Here is an 18,476-nt window from a genome sequence, read left to right as displayed (position 1 = left end):
GCCATTCATTAACTCAAATCAAATGACTTTGGAGGCTTGGTGAAATGGTAGCTGATCCCTTGTTTTGTCAGATAGTCCCAAGTTAGAGCAATTGACAGTAACGATTTTGATGTCAATGCTATAAACAAGTGATTTATGAGCGAAAACCCCCCTGGAAACCCTGGAAAGTCTTTTGATAACCCTCTATATATAGTTTAACATGTTTTTTTTAATTTATAGTATATAGAAAATCAAAAAATCAGACGTCTCGCTATGATGGACGCTGCTATAAACAAGTGATTTATGAGCGAAAACCCCCCTGGAAACCCTGGAAAGTCTTTTGATAACCCTCTATATATAGTTTAACATGTTTTTTTTAATTTATAGTATATAGAAAATCAAAAAATCAGACGTCTCTCTATGATGGACGCTGAGACTGAAACAAGTAAAAACTTTTTTTGTTTCACTTCTTCTTATAGAAACTCCTTTAATAACAATGATTACTACTTGGTTCTAGTGGAGCTTTATTTCAAAATGATTTGTTTTGTTTACTAGATCCTAACCCGTTCAAGAAGGATTTTGTTGCCTCCATGAATGACTTGCAAATTCAGGTAATATATATACAATACGCAATTTTCATTGAAAATCTGTGTCATCTCATCTTCAACTGCTCACTAATGTCTCAACATCATGTTTGAACAATTACAGTCAAACCTGTCTCTGTTCTTAGTTTTCAAGAGAGGAATCAAAGGAGGTTCTTGAGGGTTTTAATATTTAAGATTCTCTAATAAGCAGAAGCAATTTAGGCTCAAATAGCATTCGAGTTGCACCATCATGATTATTTCAGCTGGAATTTGTACGAGTTTCAATCGCACAGCATTTTGAAATGATTGGAAGACATTGAAATTCATTACATTTCTTTTCATATAGAAAGTAGCTAACCTGTAGGGACAAACTGAAGTTTTTACAAGCTCTCGTTTGATTTGGTTGGTCGTTAACCTGTAATAAAACAATTTTGTTACTTTTTCTAAAGAACGCGTCATCTCTATTACTTCAAAAAATAACCAATTGGTGAAGTCTCTTGTAAAAACTCCAGCTCATTCCAACCTGTAAGAGCATCCAATAGAAAGGAACATGGGTTCGAAAGTCGTACAAAAAACAGATTTGTACAAATTTGCTACTTTTTTTAGATTCTCCATTCCAGACCCCATTACTCAAACAGTTCGAGAATCGAACTACTCGAAATTACTTGAACTTACTCGAACAATTAAAGTTTAACTCAAGTAATTCCTTTACTCAAACTTTTTTAAATTTTCAAAAATTTGAGTTCGATAAGTTCGATTAGTTCGATTAGTTCGATTGAAGAAAAGTTCGATTAGTTCGATTTTGATCAAATTTTCTTCTAATTTTAGGAGCAAAAAGCAATTAAATGTTCCTATTTTATGAGGTGGTATGAACTTTATAATGGTTGAACTAGAATTGGCAGATTTTTAAACTTATTCGAACTTTACTCGAACTTTTAACATGTACTTAGAATCCAAAGTTCGGTTAATTACTCGAACTTATGTTTTTTTTTAATTGTGAGGAGTTCGAGTAATTTGTTTACTCAAACTTTACTTGTTCGAGTAAGTTCGAAAGAGTTCTAGTAAAAAAGTGGTTTGAAAAGTTCGAGTAATGGGGTCTGGTCCATTGGAAGGAGTGAGAATGCGTTTGAGAATAGACAAACTGGTAAATGACTTTTTCAATTGTTTTAAGTTTGATAACCAGAACTATGCTTTAAACATTCTACTTTATACACAACTTTTGATTGTTTTGTTAGAATCCCAAATTCACATCGAGTTGCAGCTTGGATGCTGACAGTCTCCTTGGAACCAACTTGAATAATTCTTATCCACAAAACTTACAAAAAGCTCACTCGGTACCACAACTTACTCAAGCAGCAGCTTCGACAACCAGCTCATTATCTAGACAAGGTAAAGATCGAGATTGTAACTATACTATTGAATGTATACTGTTTTTATACTCATTTTATTAATAGTACTAAATTAAAAATTAAAAATCATATATAAATAAAAAAACACCGACTGCAGCAAATTTTACATTTATTTTTCAGGCTCACAAATCCAACGCAAGAAGACAACAGAGGCCAGCGCCATTCCAGAAACTCTTCTCCATCCCAAACTGTTGCAAGAAAATCAGAATCTCAAAGAAATGGTGGCCAAGCTTGAAGAGGAGAAAGACAATGTAATACATTATTTTAACTGTTCATGTTCTTCACTTCTATCACATCTCCTTTTTATAGACAGACACCTTCCCATAGTGGGAATAGGCCCTAACCTAAGCTAGAGATCACTGCACAAATGTAAATAGCAATTAGAAAAAATAAAAGTAAAATAAAAATAAAAAGGTAAACAAATATTATTAGTTACACGGTCTTCTCGAGGTGGGATACGGGATATACAGGGTCAGTAAAACCGTATTGGTGGCGAGGCTTGACCGTGCAACGGATTTATCCCGTTGAAGTCCCTTGCATCTTTTCCAAAACCACGAAAAAATTTCAGAACTATCCATCAAGTAGATACTTACATCAAAGAGCTACTAAAGTAAATCAAACAGTGAAAGTGGGATCCGTGAAAGTTGCATTTTATAACATCGCAATTAAAACTCGTGCTGTATCCATATAAACTCAAGAAAAGTAAAAATCAAAATAACTTTGAAGATTTTCTGTTTGTTGACTTTCTCAACTCCGACCATTTCAATTTCGATTTCAATTCTTTTCAAAACAAAACATTCGAATTTTGATCAAAACATTCGAAAGCACATTCGTCAATATGCAATGTCTTCTTTTTTTTCTCAATCGAACGTGAGGGAGACAGATACGGTATATATCCCACCTCCACGTGATGTCTTTCGACCAATGAAATCGTTAGAATCTTACTGATGCGGGATAATTTTAATTATTCCACGCCCATCCCAACCTACTATCAGAGGCTTAATCATACCAATCCAATTTATCAATACTAACTTCTTTAAGCAAATTTTCTAACAGATCTACCATACGTGAATTTTGAGCACCCACTAGGCCTTTTCGATCTGACCCAACAAGTTATTATTTTTCTTGGTAATCTATTCCAAGGCATATGTACTACATGACCAATCCATTGCAGTTGTTTTTCGTTATATACTGTACGTATTAACTGACTTCAACGATAGTTTTTCACACGAAGCCGATATGGACAATCGATTCTGCCAGACAAAAAAACAATTTGTGTCACACATAACTCTCTCAAACATTGATTGTGGAAATTCGACCATTATCTCAACAACTTTTCCGTAAGACACAACCACAGTCTGCAGCATACAACAGAATGGGTATAATAAATGACAATACACTTTGCTTTTTGTGCTGTAATCGATATTGCAAGAGCTAAAATTCGATTTTCTGAGACAACCAAAAGCATTTCCGAATTCGCATTTCAACATTCAAGTTGTCAGTACCATCTGTCGTGATGATATACCCAAATACGCGCATTGATTAACATTCTGCTGGTTTGTTTTGTTCTCCTTTGGAGCACTTTTTTCATATCTACATTTCGAGAGTTTATCAATGGTGTTATAGCGATTCTTTGTTTTCTTGAACCCAACCTGGTTGGGCTTTTGGTTTTGGAGGTAATACTGAGTATCAGGCTGATGTCACAGATTGGATAAATTCGGCGTGGGAAGCATTTTCAGGGGTATTGAGCCTAACTTGATCACAAAAGATTTGGCTTAATTGTTTCTTCGTTCAGTAAGGTATAATCAAGATTGAGTAGACGATTTCGAGGGGTGGTTTTCTTTTTTAAGCATTTCATAATTTGAAGTTTGATTATTATGGCACCATGGTCTCAATGGTGTCGATCAATTGTTCGGTTGTACCATCATCTGCGATACGATGAAACATTTCAACATTTACTAGGAAATGGTCTATCTGGTGTTTGTTTCTACTCCTTTGATGAGTCCATGTTGCATAGAGTTTCTTTGTAAAGCATGTCGTACTTACTTTCAGTTCATGAATAGCGAGGTGTGTAAGGAAACGTATACCTGCAGAGCTTCTGTGGTTAAGACCAAACTTTCCAAGTGGGTCATCGTCATTTTCTGTTCCACAGCAGACACTTGCATTGCAGTCTGAACCGATTATCAAAATATCATCATTACACCTTTTATTTATATAGTTTGTAAATTTTCAAGGTAATCGTTCCATACGTTTTCGGATGCGTTACTGATAGGGGCATAAGCAAGGAATTTTCCAACATCTTGTTTGTGTTTATCTTTGACACAAAGTCTAATGGCAATGATCCGAGCACCATTGCACCCATAACATCTCGCTGTGACGACAGCATTATAGCAATTCTTCAAGTCGAGATTGCGTTTTGATTCCACGTACGTTTTGTGAAATAAAACAAGTGTTCCTAATTTTATGTATGTTAGTCTTTCGTTCGTTCTTCTTTTCTTCACCGTCATGGTTGTGAGCCACGAGGGAGTGTAATCGTTCTCAGACATAGATGGAATTAGGACGAAGAAATGAGACACAAGAATTTATATAAGTTTTAAACACGTCTGAACATGTCCCTAGCCCAAGAAAGAAGAGGGTGAGCTAAAAACGTGCTCACACGGTATCTACAAAAAAGGTCTGGAACTAGCTAGAAAATGTAAATGGTAGCTAATCAAATATAAAATAATTACGGCCAATATGGCGCTTTCTTTCACTTTCGTTTACAGTAACCTCTTGGAATGTCTGCAGCTTTCCGTCTAGTTGTTTCTTTTCTGTTTCATTAGCTCTGAAAGACTTTCTTCCTCTTACAGTGTCCACCCGGCTTTTCAGCACAGGCGCCCCTTAGTGTGAAGATTTCGTCCCCGTAGACTTGTTCACTTATTCCTAATGGAATGAATTTTTTATCTTTTTATAGAGCCTGACTCAAATGAGTGAAAATGGACGATTTGCTGATTCTTTATTTCTATCATTTCAGCTGTTGAAGGTGAACAACTTATGGGACACTGACTACCATGTCCTCAAGCAGAAACTTGACAAACTGGAAGAAGATAATAACAATAAAAACAAAGAGATTGCCAGTCAAGACAAACACATCAAGAAATTGGTCAAGAAGTTGGAGTTGATGTTTATCAAGAATACTGATGAAGATAACCAACCTTTGTGGGAGAAAGTTGCTGGTGATGAAGGAGGTAGTAATGGTGAGAATGAAATGTGCAGACCAAATCAAGATTGTGAAGAGTTCAACCAACAACAACAACAACAACAACACAACTTCTCAATACAATCAACAACAAATGCAACATAATCCCTCTTCAGGATCAATGATGGCACCAAACAACTCTTTCCAACAACAACAGCAACAACAACAACAACAACAATCTAATCAAAACAATAACATACTTCAAGAAATGAAAAAACTTGAATACGACAACCAGGTGGGAAATAATACTTGATTTGACTCGTGTCCAGATTTGTTCCATAACTTTGATAACTTTGCAACTCTTTAAATATTTTTATTTTTTTGTGTAGACGTTACAGAAGTACATTTACGATTTAAAAGAAGAAGCTAAGAAACAATTGAAGCAGAAAGATTTCGAAATCCAAAGAATGGCTGCTGGAATGAACAACTCCTTGCAGAAGTGTGACAAGGTAATAAAAGTGGATAAAATAGACCATCGGAGTTTTTGATTTTTCTAAAAAAGCGATGCATTGTGGGATTGTTTCGGCAGTATTACAATAGAAATCTCTTAGGAATTCCTCGAGGGAATTATATTGTAATACTTCCGAAACAATCTTACAATGCATCACTTTTTTAGAAAAATCAAAAACGCCGATAAGATCTATTGGTGGTCGATATTTCATTTTTTCCCTTTTTAATAAAAAGGCTTCATAATTTCTATTATAACTTCAACGAGTAAATATTTTATCTTTTAGCATCTTTCAACCACAAGTTTGTCACCATCGAGCATTGATGCTCTTGGAGGTAATTTTAATAAGCAAGATTTTTCTTTTTATTTTCTCATTATTAATTTTTTTAGAATTTTCCTAACTTTTTTATTGAACTCAAATTTTTCAGTGAGAGCTTTAAGTTTGAAATGCATAATAGCTAATGGTAATTGCATGAAAAAAAAAAACAGAAAAAAAAACAGAGAGTACCACAAAGTCATTTCTTTGGTTTGCTTTCTCCTTTCAGATCAAAGTGAGTTGGAGATACTTCGTCACCAGTTGAAGGTGTACGTTGAAGACTTTCGCATGGAGACTGATGAACGGAAGAAGCTACACAATGAAAATCTCAACTTGAAGAAAGAACTCTCCAAAACTACCGAAGATAGAGAGCATCTTAAAAATCAAGTATATCGATTTATTATCAGCTTTTTATCAATTCTAAAAAATTCGACCTTCAAATATCTTGGAGAAAATGATTGGCAAGTTTTTGTTTGTGGTTCAATGAACACCGGAAGTTATTTTCTTGACCCATGTGTTTTCACCGATCTTTCTTTTAGTTGAAAGTGTACGAGGAAGACTTTGCTACAGAACGCAACAAACGCATCCAGCTCATGAAAATGCAACAAATGCAAAGCCAAAATGACGTAACCATTTTTTTCAATGTGCAATTATTGCTAAACCAATCTTTTTTTTTGTGTTAAAATTTCTTTATACCCAAAATAATCTAATCCAGTTGTTCATTCTAAAAAGAAAAATACTGTAGTTTATTTCATTAACATCCTCCTTCACCTTTCAATGTCCAGATGCAATACCAGCAGCGAGAATATCAAGAATATTGCCAGCTCATGCAAGAAAAAGAACGCATCAACAGTCGCATTAAAGATCTGGAGTTCCATCAAGGAGGAAATGGCGGAGGAGGGCTACCTCAGGGAAGGAGCAATTCTGTGTCCTCCACATCTCGTCCTAATGTAGGTTGAAAGGCCTGATCAGGAGATTTATGTTTCGTGATTCGACGGCTTTCTGAATCTTTTCTTTTCGATAAAGCATTTTCAAAGAAATTCTATTTATTCAGTTATTCTTCCCTTTTATTGTGGGATCATTGTTTTTCAAGTTGGAGGTCAATGCCAAGGATGGGGAGGTGGAGATGGGGGATCAGACCCCCTAACTACTAAGTTCTTTCACTTGTTTTTTTCTTTTTTTTAGAAATTTCATGCGCCGCTGACACAACAATATTCTGGGCCATCCTCCTTACAATACTACCCACAACAATCGAAATATTTGGACTATCAACAGCAACCTTCCAACAACTACCAAACACCTCAACCCTCTCCTCTCGCCTTCAACAATCAAAACAATGGCCTACAAACCTCCCCTACTTACTCCATGATGTCCAAACTTCCAAATGCTTCACCCAATCACAATGATCGTCACTCTTCGCCTTCTTCAACAAATCCATTCTCTCAATCAGCCAATCAAAACTCTCAATTTTCTCCCCCCTCTAATCAAAATGATCATTTTTCAACTTCGTCCAATCAAAACAGTCGTTTTCAGCAGTCATCCAATCAGAGCGATCGTTACCAGAGATACAACAATCCTACTGGTGGAGGCGAAAAGTCGTTTTACCACAACAACCAATTAAGAGATGAAGAGAAAATGTGGATGCCACCTTCTCCAAACTTCAACAGTTCAGAAAATGGGAGCAAGCGTGCACCTTCAGAATCGAGTTACAGGGTGCATAGGTGATGGAAAGAAGGATGAGTTGTTTTGAATAGTGGTGCAGCAAAGAGGCGAATCGGGAAAACGTGTCTTTCTTCAATGTCAATATCTGATAATTCTTACCAGAAGGATTTTATGGATCAACTTGGTAATTTTCGAATTAAATACGTTTAGTTGATCTCTGATCATAAGATAAAATTATTTTAACATTTTGGTTAACTTTGGTGAAGAGCTGGAATGCAATTAAGCTGATCTTCAGTATGGTAAAACTTTAATGGTGAACTTGGAAAGCTAATTAGATGGTTCAGTTCAAATAATATTTTAGATTAAAAGAAAAAAAATTTTTGTCTTCGTTAAATAAGTTTTAGTCTGTAATGCATTATTTTTAACCTGATGGATTTTTGTATATAGGAAATTTTATTTTTTTTCAATCATATTTAAAATTATTTTGTATAGAACTACAAAAGTTCAGTGCTGTTATTGTCTACTGCTCTTAAAATGGTTAGGACGTCTTCTTTGTTTTCTTGATTGATTGATTGATTGATTGATTGATTGATTGATTGATTGATTGATTGATTGATTGATTGATTGATTGATTGATTGATTGATTGATTGATTGATTGATTGATTGATTGATTGATTGATTGATTGATTGATTGATTGATTGATTGATTGATTGATTGATTGATTGATTGACTGATTGACTGATTGATTGATTGATTGATTGACTGATTGACTGATTGATTGATTGATTGATTGACTGATTGATTGATTGATTGATTTTTATTTATCTTTTAGAATAACTAAACAAAAACAGAATAACTAAAAAAATGTCATTGAAATTATTCCGGCCAACGAATGCACTTCAGAATTTCATTGCATCTCAATGTCGATTGTTGTCTAATTCAAGCGCCCTACTGGCAGGAGGGAAGTCAAGAGTTTTACGTGGGCAAGCGGAAGACGCGACATCGTATGGTCCGTTGACCGACCTCCCTGATTGGACGTACGTTGACGAGCGGCCAGTGACGTTAACGAAACGTCAGATGAAACGGCAAATGAGGCGCGTCAAAATAGGTGCTGACATTGCAATTTTATTGAAAGAAATTGACGAACAAAAAGTTGAACATGGGAAATACGGAACTTTGGAAGAGCAACACAGAGATTATTGATGGTTTTTGTTTGTTTGTCTAATTGCGTGGAAGATATCGTGTCAAAGTGAACTCTTCACATTAAAATGTTCCACCATGTAAAATGAAACTCTTGTGCAATCGTATGTAGAAAGCAAAAAACATTTGAAATACGTCGAGATAATACGATATAATAACGATGTTTGCTACACATAAAGTTTGTCCGGAAAAAAGGCACGTAGATGAAATGAGCTAAAATCCTCAAATAAGTTTTTAAGACGTAGCGTAACTGGAAGCTGGATAGGTGTTTCGCTCCCCCCCCCCCCCCCCCCCCCCCCCCCTAAGCATGCGATCCCCCAGGTTGCAAATAAAGGCGATAGACCCTCTTACTCCTGCTTCTCCCGATAGCCACATACTATGGCCTAATTACTCATCTTTTTTTCAAAGCTCATTTATTACCTTGGAAATTGAATATTGCATTGAATAAGCAAAAAATTCCATTATTAATTATTGATTATTTATATTGATTATTCTAAAATCTGTTCTGCTTTTTTCCGGACGCACTGTATGGATGTGACTTCTGATGGATGATACAAAAGAAAGAATGGCGAACAATATTTCTTTGTTTCAAGTATTTAAAAACTGGCGAGATTATTAACCACTCATAATTTTTTGTCACATTTTTGGTATATTGTTTTACATAGTCTATTCGTCCAACTGAAGAGAACTTCGTACACAAATACGAATAGAAGTTCGATTATTTTCCCTGTACCTTATCGAGTCATGATTTGATTTCCCCTTAGTTCCGTTTTAAAGTTTCATATATGAAGGTTTTTAAAGATCTTAACTTTTTCTCCTTATCAGTACACAAAATTCCAAACATTAAGCATGACTACTTTCTCTTGGAGACAATTGGATTATCTTTGTAACGCGAGGTCCGTACTGTAGAATGAGTACTTTAATGGGATAAACTTTCGTGGGGATTAAATTTCGCGGATTTCGCGGATTTGGGTGTCATCCGCGAAAATCCGCGAAATTAAGTCCCAATGGAAATTTGGAATGGGCTCCGCGAAATATTTCTAAACAAAACTCAAAATAAATGTCTAATAAATACTATTTCAATGGCTACTTGCATGAAAGAAGCGCAAATAAAGCGTATTTCAACAACCAACATGCATTATTTGACAGTAAAAGTCACGAAATCGTGAAAATATTGCCACCCAATAGTGTCACCCGCGAAATTAAGTCTCCACAAAATTTTTGAATTTCGAGGATATGCCCAACCGCGAAATTTAATCCCTGCGAAAGTTTATCCCATTAATACCTAATTACAATAGTTCATAAACATAGACAAATATAAATCATATATAAACTATACATGACAAATTTAGACAATCATATGATGACAGATATACTAAAAAGATAAATTAAAAACATGATTGTATTTAACTGATTCTTCGGTGATATTCTGTACGTTTTACAATGGATTGATAAATCTTTCGCTAAGTTTATGAATTGTTCAATCTGTTCAACAATTCCAAGTCTTGTTGTATTTGAACTTTTCGATATCTCCTCCTAACCTAAGCGACTCCGCAATCTAATGAGCAAGGGCCTGGACTAAAAACCTACCTCCTTCGAGGCTACAGTCTGGTTCGTCAATTGACTGATCTTTTGAAAGGACTAAAAACATTGGTTCGTTAATAAAATAATAAATCTGTTATTGTCTTCTTCTGTTCCGTTTTGTTCTCCTCCATCGCTTGATAGGTTATTCGGTCCCTATATTGTCGGCAATCGCCGTATGTTCATAGGAATGAAAAGAAATATAATCGATTAATAAAGTTTAAGTACACGACCTTGCGTTGCAAAGGAGATGTCAAGTCTACTCCGTTACTCCCTTTTATAGCGCATGCTCAAGAATTTGCATACCGGTACTTTCGTCCGAAATCTTATAAGATATTCGAATTTCCGGATATATCTTCAAATGATTATAGTGGAAATCGCACTTCTCGGACTTTTGTGTATCGAGGCTCAGAAATCCCGGGTTATTTTTCTCGAGTTAAAAACCCAAGTTACGAAAAAACCGAGTTATGACCTCTTTTTTTGGAAATTTTGAGGTCATTTTGTACCTTTTATGACGTCATTTTCAATTTCATAGCTCGGTTTTTTCCCGTGACTTCAAAATTTCAAGTTATTTCTGGTATTTAAACTCGAGTAATTTTCCTTTCTTAAAATTTTCGAGTTATTTCTCGTTTTTTAACTCGTTTTTTTAAGTTCTTTTAAATTTTCGGTTTATTTTCCTTCCTGTGGATTCTCGAGTTATTTTTACGTTCCCTCAAAAATTTTCGAGTTATTTTTTTTCCTTCAAATGTCCGAATTATTTCTTAATTTTAGCTCAGTCCTTGTTGTGATATTTTTTGGAATCCTTGGATAATATCTTTCATTTGAACCATATCGTACCTTTGATCGTAGTTTTTTGAAAAGTGGTACCCTAATGGCGGCACTACTCGATAGCGGTGTAAATGCATCGAGAGCGCTAGGTCTACTTTTTCTCAAATTCTTTTGGTGATATAGCAGCGTTAGACGTTAATTTTTAACATTGCAATGGCTTCTTTTCGGGAACCAATTCCAAAAAAACTCCAATCAAAGATGGCGGAGAAAGAAGAGAGACTAAGTGCTTCTATAAAAGACTCAGTGAACTTTTATCCGAAAAACGAGATGAACCTTTGTCAGTCACAACAACTTGGGTTAGAAGAAAGGTGTTCTTTGCTCTTTTGAGTTCAGTTCTCTTGTGCCTCCGGGGCAGTCGAACTCCATGGAGCAAAGATAACCTTCCTTCACTCTCCAAAAGTTCAAGCGACTGTGAACATTTATGTTCTATTTGAATTTATTGAATATTAGATGTAACGAATTTTGTTAGGTGGTTTTCATCAAATATCTTTAAAATTTTTCCAAAACCATTGTGAAATTTAACAGTATATCCTACAGTATATATATTAAAGAATAAATCATAATTGACTATCGTTTATCAAAGATGGCGGATATTGCTTGGTCCAGGGATATATAAAGGTCAGTGGTTATAGCCCAAAAACCTTTATTATGACGTCATAAATATTACATAACATTACGTCATAAAACTAAAAATTTGAATATCTCGTGAACTATTAATGATATCCATATGAAATTTAAAAAAGTTAGTTTGCTTTTAACAACTCTGTGCACACGAAGGATGTTTTCAGAACATAGTGGCTCTCACTATATAAGTAAAAGTTCCTTTGAGTGTTTGAGGAAAGTTTTTTTATTCATTTTTTCAAAACCTTTTTCTAATCTTGTCGCACTTGTTTTTACTAGCATATTTATACGTTCTTGCCATATTGATTAAAAAAGATATCTGTACTTCTCAGTAATTTCTGAAATCCGAGGCTCAGATTGTTCTTAATTTGCTCTTAGGTTTTGGCCAAATTTCAATAAAAAAGCCTGTAAGGCAAGGCACAGATATAAACAAAATGGGCTTTACTTTTGAATTACGACTGTAAATCACTCCCTTGTTAGCATTTAAAGACTGGATAATTTTGTCTCAGATGAGAAGTCACTCTTAGCAAAAATCTAATACCATTCCTTTTGAAATCAAATTGAAATCTGTGTGTTCGTTTTGCTGCGGTGGTACTTTAATGAAAGTTATGGCTAGTTTAAGATAAATACTGAAAAATTGTTTTTTTGTCATCACTCAATTGACTTGGGTAGTTAAGAACTTTCCCATTGTTGTTGACTTGTAAATTTATAATTTCAACTTCCGACATTTGAACCTGATTTCCGAGCTTTCATCCAAATTTTCGTCAAGCTACGCTTGGTGCAGGGATACTTTATAGCCTCCTATAGATTTATTTTTTCCACTTAATTCTTACATTAGAGGTATCAGAAAGGCAGCTCGTTGGAGTCGGAAAAAACCCACTTTTTGCTGTTTGTTCATTGTACATTATCAGGGCTATTTCATAAGATTTGTGTTTATTTACATGATATTTTTCTACATACGTCACTGCAGTGATCAATTGACTTTCACGGTTGACACAATTCAAGGAAAATTTGGCTGTTTTTTATTACTGAACCCCCTCTAATAAAGGATTCTTGTTTTATCACAGTTTTTAGGACTACACTTCTCAAAGGTAGGTGCATCAATTTCATAGGAGAGGGTTCCAAGTGTTATTTAAACTCATCTTCTTCAAATAAAAGATTTTTTTTAGGTTTAAAGGGGCTTCGTTATCGACATGGAAAGGGGGGTTTGTGATTTCCGAAATACCGAATAATTTTGCCAAAATTTCCGAAATTTTATAAAAAAGTACTTGCAATTCCGACACCAATCTTTTTGGGTATTTTTGCTCGTTCTGACTAATTTTTCATCAAATTTGATTTTTCATGTATGAATTCTGAATGGGTTACAACTTGACGCAAAGTGAAAAATTAATTGAATGACTTTTAATTATAATTTATCTTCTTTCAAAGAATCAAAAGAAAACAATATTGGTCATAAGACATAATCAAACTACTATAAATAAGATTACTAAGATTACTAAGATCAGTTCCATATATGATTTAAATATAATCGACATTTCCAAACAAAATTTGAAGTTGTTCTTCTAGGTGTAGGTGTGAAAAAGTTATACACAGAATTCGCAATATTTGCGGCATTTCTCTTCGAATGGAAACTCGGAGGTGTTACAAGTGAATCCATGTGACATGAAAGCTTCTGAACAATCTTCGTTCGGGATTTTGTTGATGCAAACTTCACGGCGGAAAAATGTGTTGTCACGTCTCATGACGTAATCTAAGAATACAAGATAACAAGCAATGATTAATACCATTCAGTTTAAGAGTTTAGACTCTTGGATGGGAAATAAAACCATGCCATGTCAGATTGGAAGTAATATCACGTGCAGCCCAAAACTAGGCCTTTGAAATCGGACCCTGACAGTGCAGAGAAAATTCAGCAATTAATATGAGTAACTTTGGGCGGAAAAATCGGTGCACTTTTTCTCATCTTTGCTTATTTCGACCCTTACAGTGCACTTTGGGAAGCTTGGAAAAGGGACATTTAAGGACTGCACGTACAGTAGGCATGTACCGTTTACCCATCGGGTTTCAACCAATACAACAAAATTTAAGTTTGGAAAATATTTGCTTGCAACTAACCTCTTGCTGCTCTTCCTCCACTCATCATTGTATCGTGCCCGTGTCCAGGATTGTCGTGTCCAGGGTTCTTCAATGTATCTGAAAAAAGTCGATTAACATATGAAAATAACTAGTCACTTTTGGCTAAAACGCCCTTGTTAATCTTCGTGTAAAATTGGACACTTTATTTCCAGTTCCCATCTTTTGAAATTCCAACACCCTCTTCTTATTTAGATAAATTTGTATGAATTCATCTTGCTAATTAAATTCTACCAAACAAAGCTAAAAATAAATCTCAGGACTCTCAGATGGCATGACGAACTCAAGGCTGCATTGAATAAAGCTGTCTCAGACCTGTCTTAGGATTGCATTGAAAATACTTACATGCAGATGAAAGTGACACGATGGCCAATGTGAAAAATACCAAAGTAGGATTCATTGCTGAATAATGAGATAAGCCTGGAGAAGATAATGTCTTGAATTGATGGAAGGTAAAGCTGATATGATCTCGTTGACAATGGGTCACCAATTTATATAGAATAATTGTTTTTATGATGTTTCTAAATAAAAGCTGGAACATAAGGCAACATTTACGTGTCAATGTTATTTACGTTATCACCATCTGTGTATGGCAGAAATAAAATATTTTAAATCGTAATCGAAATATTTTCATGTTTTGAGATGACATCATTGAATTTCATTTCATTCTTCAGGGCTTTTTGCTAATATATACTTTTTTTTTTTGGGGGGGGGGGGCTAATTTTAAGTTTAAACAAGACGACTTGAAGTCGAAAATTTCGCCTAGAATTTGAACTGCATGGGAAAAACAAGAAGTAGAGATTGAAGCTAATCTGAAATCTACTTTACATCGAGCCTTGATGAAACAATTTTACAAGAACAACGAGGCTTAAAATCGCTAAAAAATTAAGACCGATTTAAGAAGAATTGTTGTTTAATTTTTAAGAACTCTTATAAAGTATATGCTTATAAAAAATAAATATGCTCATTATGTGCGCCATCTCTTGTTTACTTTGAAGAACTAATTACCGATAGGTATATCACTGCCTATCAAGAGTTATTGGTTTGAATCTTATAAAGTATATACTTATAAGAAAATAAAGAAAAAATCAAAACTGTGAAGCTAAAGACACAAAGATATATGACGTAATCCAAAGAAAACCCGCGAAAATTGTCCGTGGTCATACGAGCGTGTAATTTGTAAATTAAATTTAGCGAGATCGTCCACCGTATCAAGTATTTTCGTTTTCTAATTTTTTTTCCGATGACACCAACACCGCGAAAGGCTATCGTAATACTTTCGTTAGGCGAAATTAATAAGATAATGTCCTGTCTTTGGGGGATAAGCCTCTCCCAGAAAAATTGGAAAAAGAAGGAATTTCGATTTTCATTAAAATTATTCAGCAGCGGGTTTGAAATTAGCCCATGCCGGGGTAGAATCTTTCAAAAAATCAATTTGCGCGATTGGATGTTTTTGATGCGAAAGAGTGGGTCTGACGTGGGGAGGGGAGAGGTCGATCTTAGCTAAGAACACCCCTTTCTCACAGACCCGATAGGATTCTTTCAGCCAGTGAGGGGGTAAAAGTAACGGACTGAAACTCGATGGGGTTGATATTCCCATATCTTTCATGGCCGGGGATTTAAATTCTTTTGTTTTCAAGTGGGGATTGGAAAGTTAGCCTAATATTTTGGCGTGAGTATTGGTTTATTTGATAGTGAGGACAAAAATGGGAGGATAGTTTTCCACCGGGGGACGATATTTTGGCCAATTTTTACAGTGGGAATGGTTCCCATTGACACCTCTTCTCACAGACCTACCAGGAACCTTTGCTACTGGAAAAATTGGCCAAAATATCGTCCACGGTGGAAATTATCCTCCAATATTTGTCCCCACTGAAAATAATAAAATAAAGCAATCCTCACTGCAAAATATTCACTATTTTCCCATCCCCACTAAACTTTTTGACTTTAAACAAAAGAATTGAAATCCTCATTCATAGAAAATATGTGAATATCAATACCCATCGAAACTCAGTCCGTTAGTTTTATCCCCACTGGTTGAAAAAATCCATCCGTGATTGAGGATGTGAGAAAGGGGTGTCGTGTAGGCAGTCGACCGTGGAAACACTTTTTAAAATTTTTCTTTTTTATAGGGAAATTTTATTCAAACGGCTTTTCGTCTTTTCCTTAGATGCATACTTTTCTTTCTTCTTGTTCCACAATTTTTTGCACAAAACGCGGGAAAAAAGTAGGCGAGAATACGAAAGTGATTCACTCTGTTCATGTTGGGAGAATTTAATAATTGGTACCGCGGTCTCACTTACTAAACAAACACTTTCGATTTCGATACGAAAATATTTTCACTTTAAGTGAGACCCCGGTTTTTACATTTCCGTAATTAATTCTTACAAAGTAAATAAGGGATGTTGCACAATATGGGCACATTTATTTTTCTTATAAGCATTTACGTTATAAGAATCAGATCAATAACTTTTGATAGACAGCCATATACATTTCGGTAATTACTTCCTACAAAGTAAAACAGGGATATTCTAGATATCTGTGTGCGCTGCGCTGTACAGCTCAAATGACAAAAAAAATCCCTGTTTTCAGTGAAAAAAATAGTGGTATCATTTTTTTCATCAACTGATATTGTGTTTCTATTTTAAAAGCCAGTAACAGTAGAATTTTACACGCTTACTGTAACATTATTTGGTAAAACTCTGGGTAGAGCTTGAAATAATGAAAAGGTATCGCCCTTATCCAGGCTCCTTTTATTCCCGTAGGAAACCTTTAAGATTTGAATGGAGAAAAACACAATTCGAAAAATACAATTTTGAACCTATTACAAAAAGCCGGCACTTTTCGCGCCTATAAATGTTTCATTACGTACTTTCATGTATTTTCTAGCATTCAATGTTTTTTCCATTATCTGGACTTTTTCGGCAATGCAGGGGAAATTTTTATCAGCATCTTTGAGGCTCTTGTTTGAATTCTTAGTATCTTTGAATTCACATTGTGATATGGTCTTCGAAAGTAATTATTGAAAAAAAATGTTGAACTAGAAGTTTGCTTCATCCAAAGATGACTTGGAGTTGTCATTGCGTTGTTTTCAAGATAATTCAGGTAAAATAACACGAAGATTCAAAGTAAAAATATTTTGACTCAATGGGAATATATTTTATAAAGTCTTTGACTAAAAATATTATCAACAAAATTCACAATATTTTCGACATTTTGCTTCGAAAGGAAACTCTGTTGTGTTGCAATCTCCACCTGCGAGTTCGAGTTCCATTGCACATTCCCATTCACTAAGCTCATTAGAACATTGGCCGTCAAACTTGACCGAATTTAGTGCTCTCTTCAAAATGTAATCTACAAAGGAAATCAAAATATGATTTGATATGTTGATCCAAAATCTCCACTAGGAAAGGAAAAAGTTTGTCAGAATAATGTTCTTTAGTTAAAGGTTTTTAGCGAATTTTGCTAGCTCCTCCTACGCTCACACCCCTGCCTAAGCAATCCGGTGAAAATGAATAGGGATTCTCAAAGCTGCAATAAAATTGTTCTCCAATGTCACAAAGATAGGGAGTTTTCAAAAACTTTTGCCATATGAATGAAATTTTCAACGCTCATTTTTCCTAGTAGGGGAAGGCTCCCGTTTGGGTTGCGATAAGTCGAGGTTCTATTAAACTGGATCCTCTCATCACTCGGCAATGAATAGGAAAATAAGCACTGTTTAAAAGAAACTTACCTCTAACACGGTTTCTAAATGCATCTCCTTTTGGCGGTTTATTTCCTCTTTGTACGCTATCTATGGAAAAGAAAGAAATAATCGGTGTACTTTTTTCATTTATCTTTCTTTTACCTACATATTCAAATGCACGAATTGAGTTTGATATTTGTTATTTTCAACATTTGCGAGAGCTTTGAGATAGAAAGAAGTAAGCTATGGGCCAGAACACTATCCCAATCCAAACTATCAAATGTTTACTTTTAAGTCGAATACTTACAAGCTGTCGATAAAGCAATACAGAGTGCAACGAATACGATGAAAGTCTTCATAATGTTTCTTGGAAGAAAGGAGAAGTTTGATGCTTCGATGTTTTGCAGAAAAAACGTGCTTGTTTGATTTTTCAGTAAGTGTTTGAAGGTGCTGTTCAATCTGATAGCTGATGTTAGGTTTTTTGAGTTTTTATACCTTTTTTCGTTATTTTAAGGGAAATTCAAACGGAATATCTATCTGGTTCGTGAAAGTGAAAGAAAGGTCAAGCTGGTTTTAGAATAGACAAAAAGAAAATAGGGAGGAGACCCTTCTATAAAATTTTGTTAAACGTCAGCGAGATTGCAGAAGTTTTTTTTGTAGGAACAATATATGAATAAAGATTTACAACATTTTTTGTTGCTTTAATTTTTTAATGAAATAGAACAGTGAATTTTTCATGTGCGATTCTGGGGGGGGTACATAATTCAAATGGATGCCGGTACGTGCAAGC

The 18,476-nt window shown here is 34.9% G+C and overlaps 1 protein-coding gene across 1 annotated transcript; it reads left to right on the top strand.

Moving 5' to 3' along the window:
• The first annotated feature begins 364 nt into the window (after positions 1–364).
• LOC136805220 (myb-like protein Z) lies at positions 365–8,138 on the top strand. The gene is made up of 11 exons (XM_067061798.1): positions 365–424; positions 535–590; positions 1,799–1,952; positions 2,093–2,223; positions 4,986–5,445; positions 5,540–5,659; positions 5,945–5,993; positions 6,204–6,361; positions 6,514–6,600; positions 6,760–6,924; positions 7,160–8,138. The coding sequence occupies exons 5-11, from the start codon at positions 5,152–5,154 to the stop codon at positions 7,697–7,699; spliced, it is 1,413 nt and encodes a 470-aa protein (XP_066917899.1). The 5' UTR covers positions 365–424; positions 535–590; positions 1,799–1,952; positions 2,093–2,223; positions 4,986–5,151; the 3' UTR covers positions 7,700–8,138.
• The last annotated feature ends 10,338 nt before the right edge of the window (positions 8,139–18,476 follow it).

This window comes from Clytia hemisphaerica, unplaced genomic scaffold, assembly GCF_902728285.1.
Source record: "Clytia hemisphaerica strain Z4C2 unplaced genomic scaffold, Clytia hemisphaerica genome assembly, whole genome shotgun sequence".
NCBI lineage: Eukaryota > Metazoa > Cnidaria > Hydrozoa > Leptothecata > Clytiidae > Clytia > Clytia hemisphaerica.
Note: the sequence above shows the minus strand (reverse complement) of the source record. Positions and strands in the feature narration are given on the sequence as shown.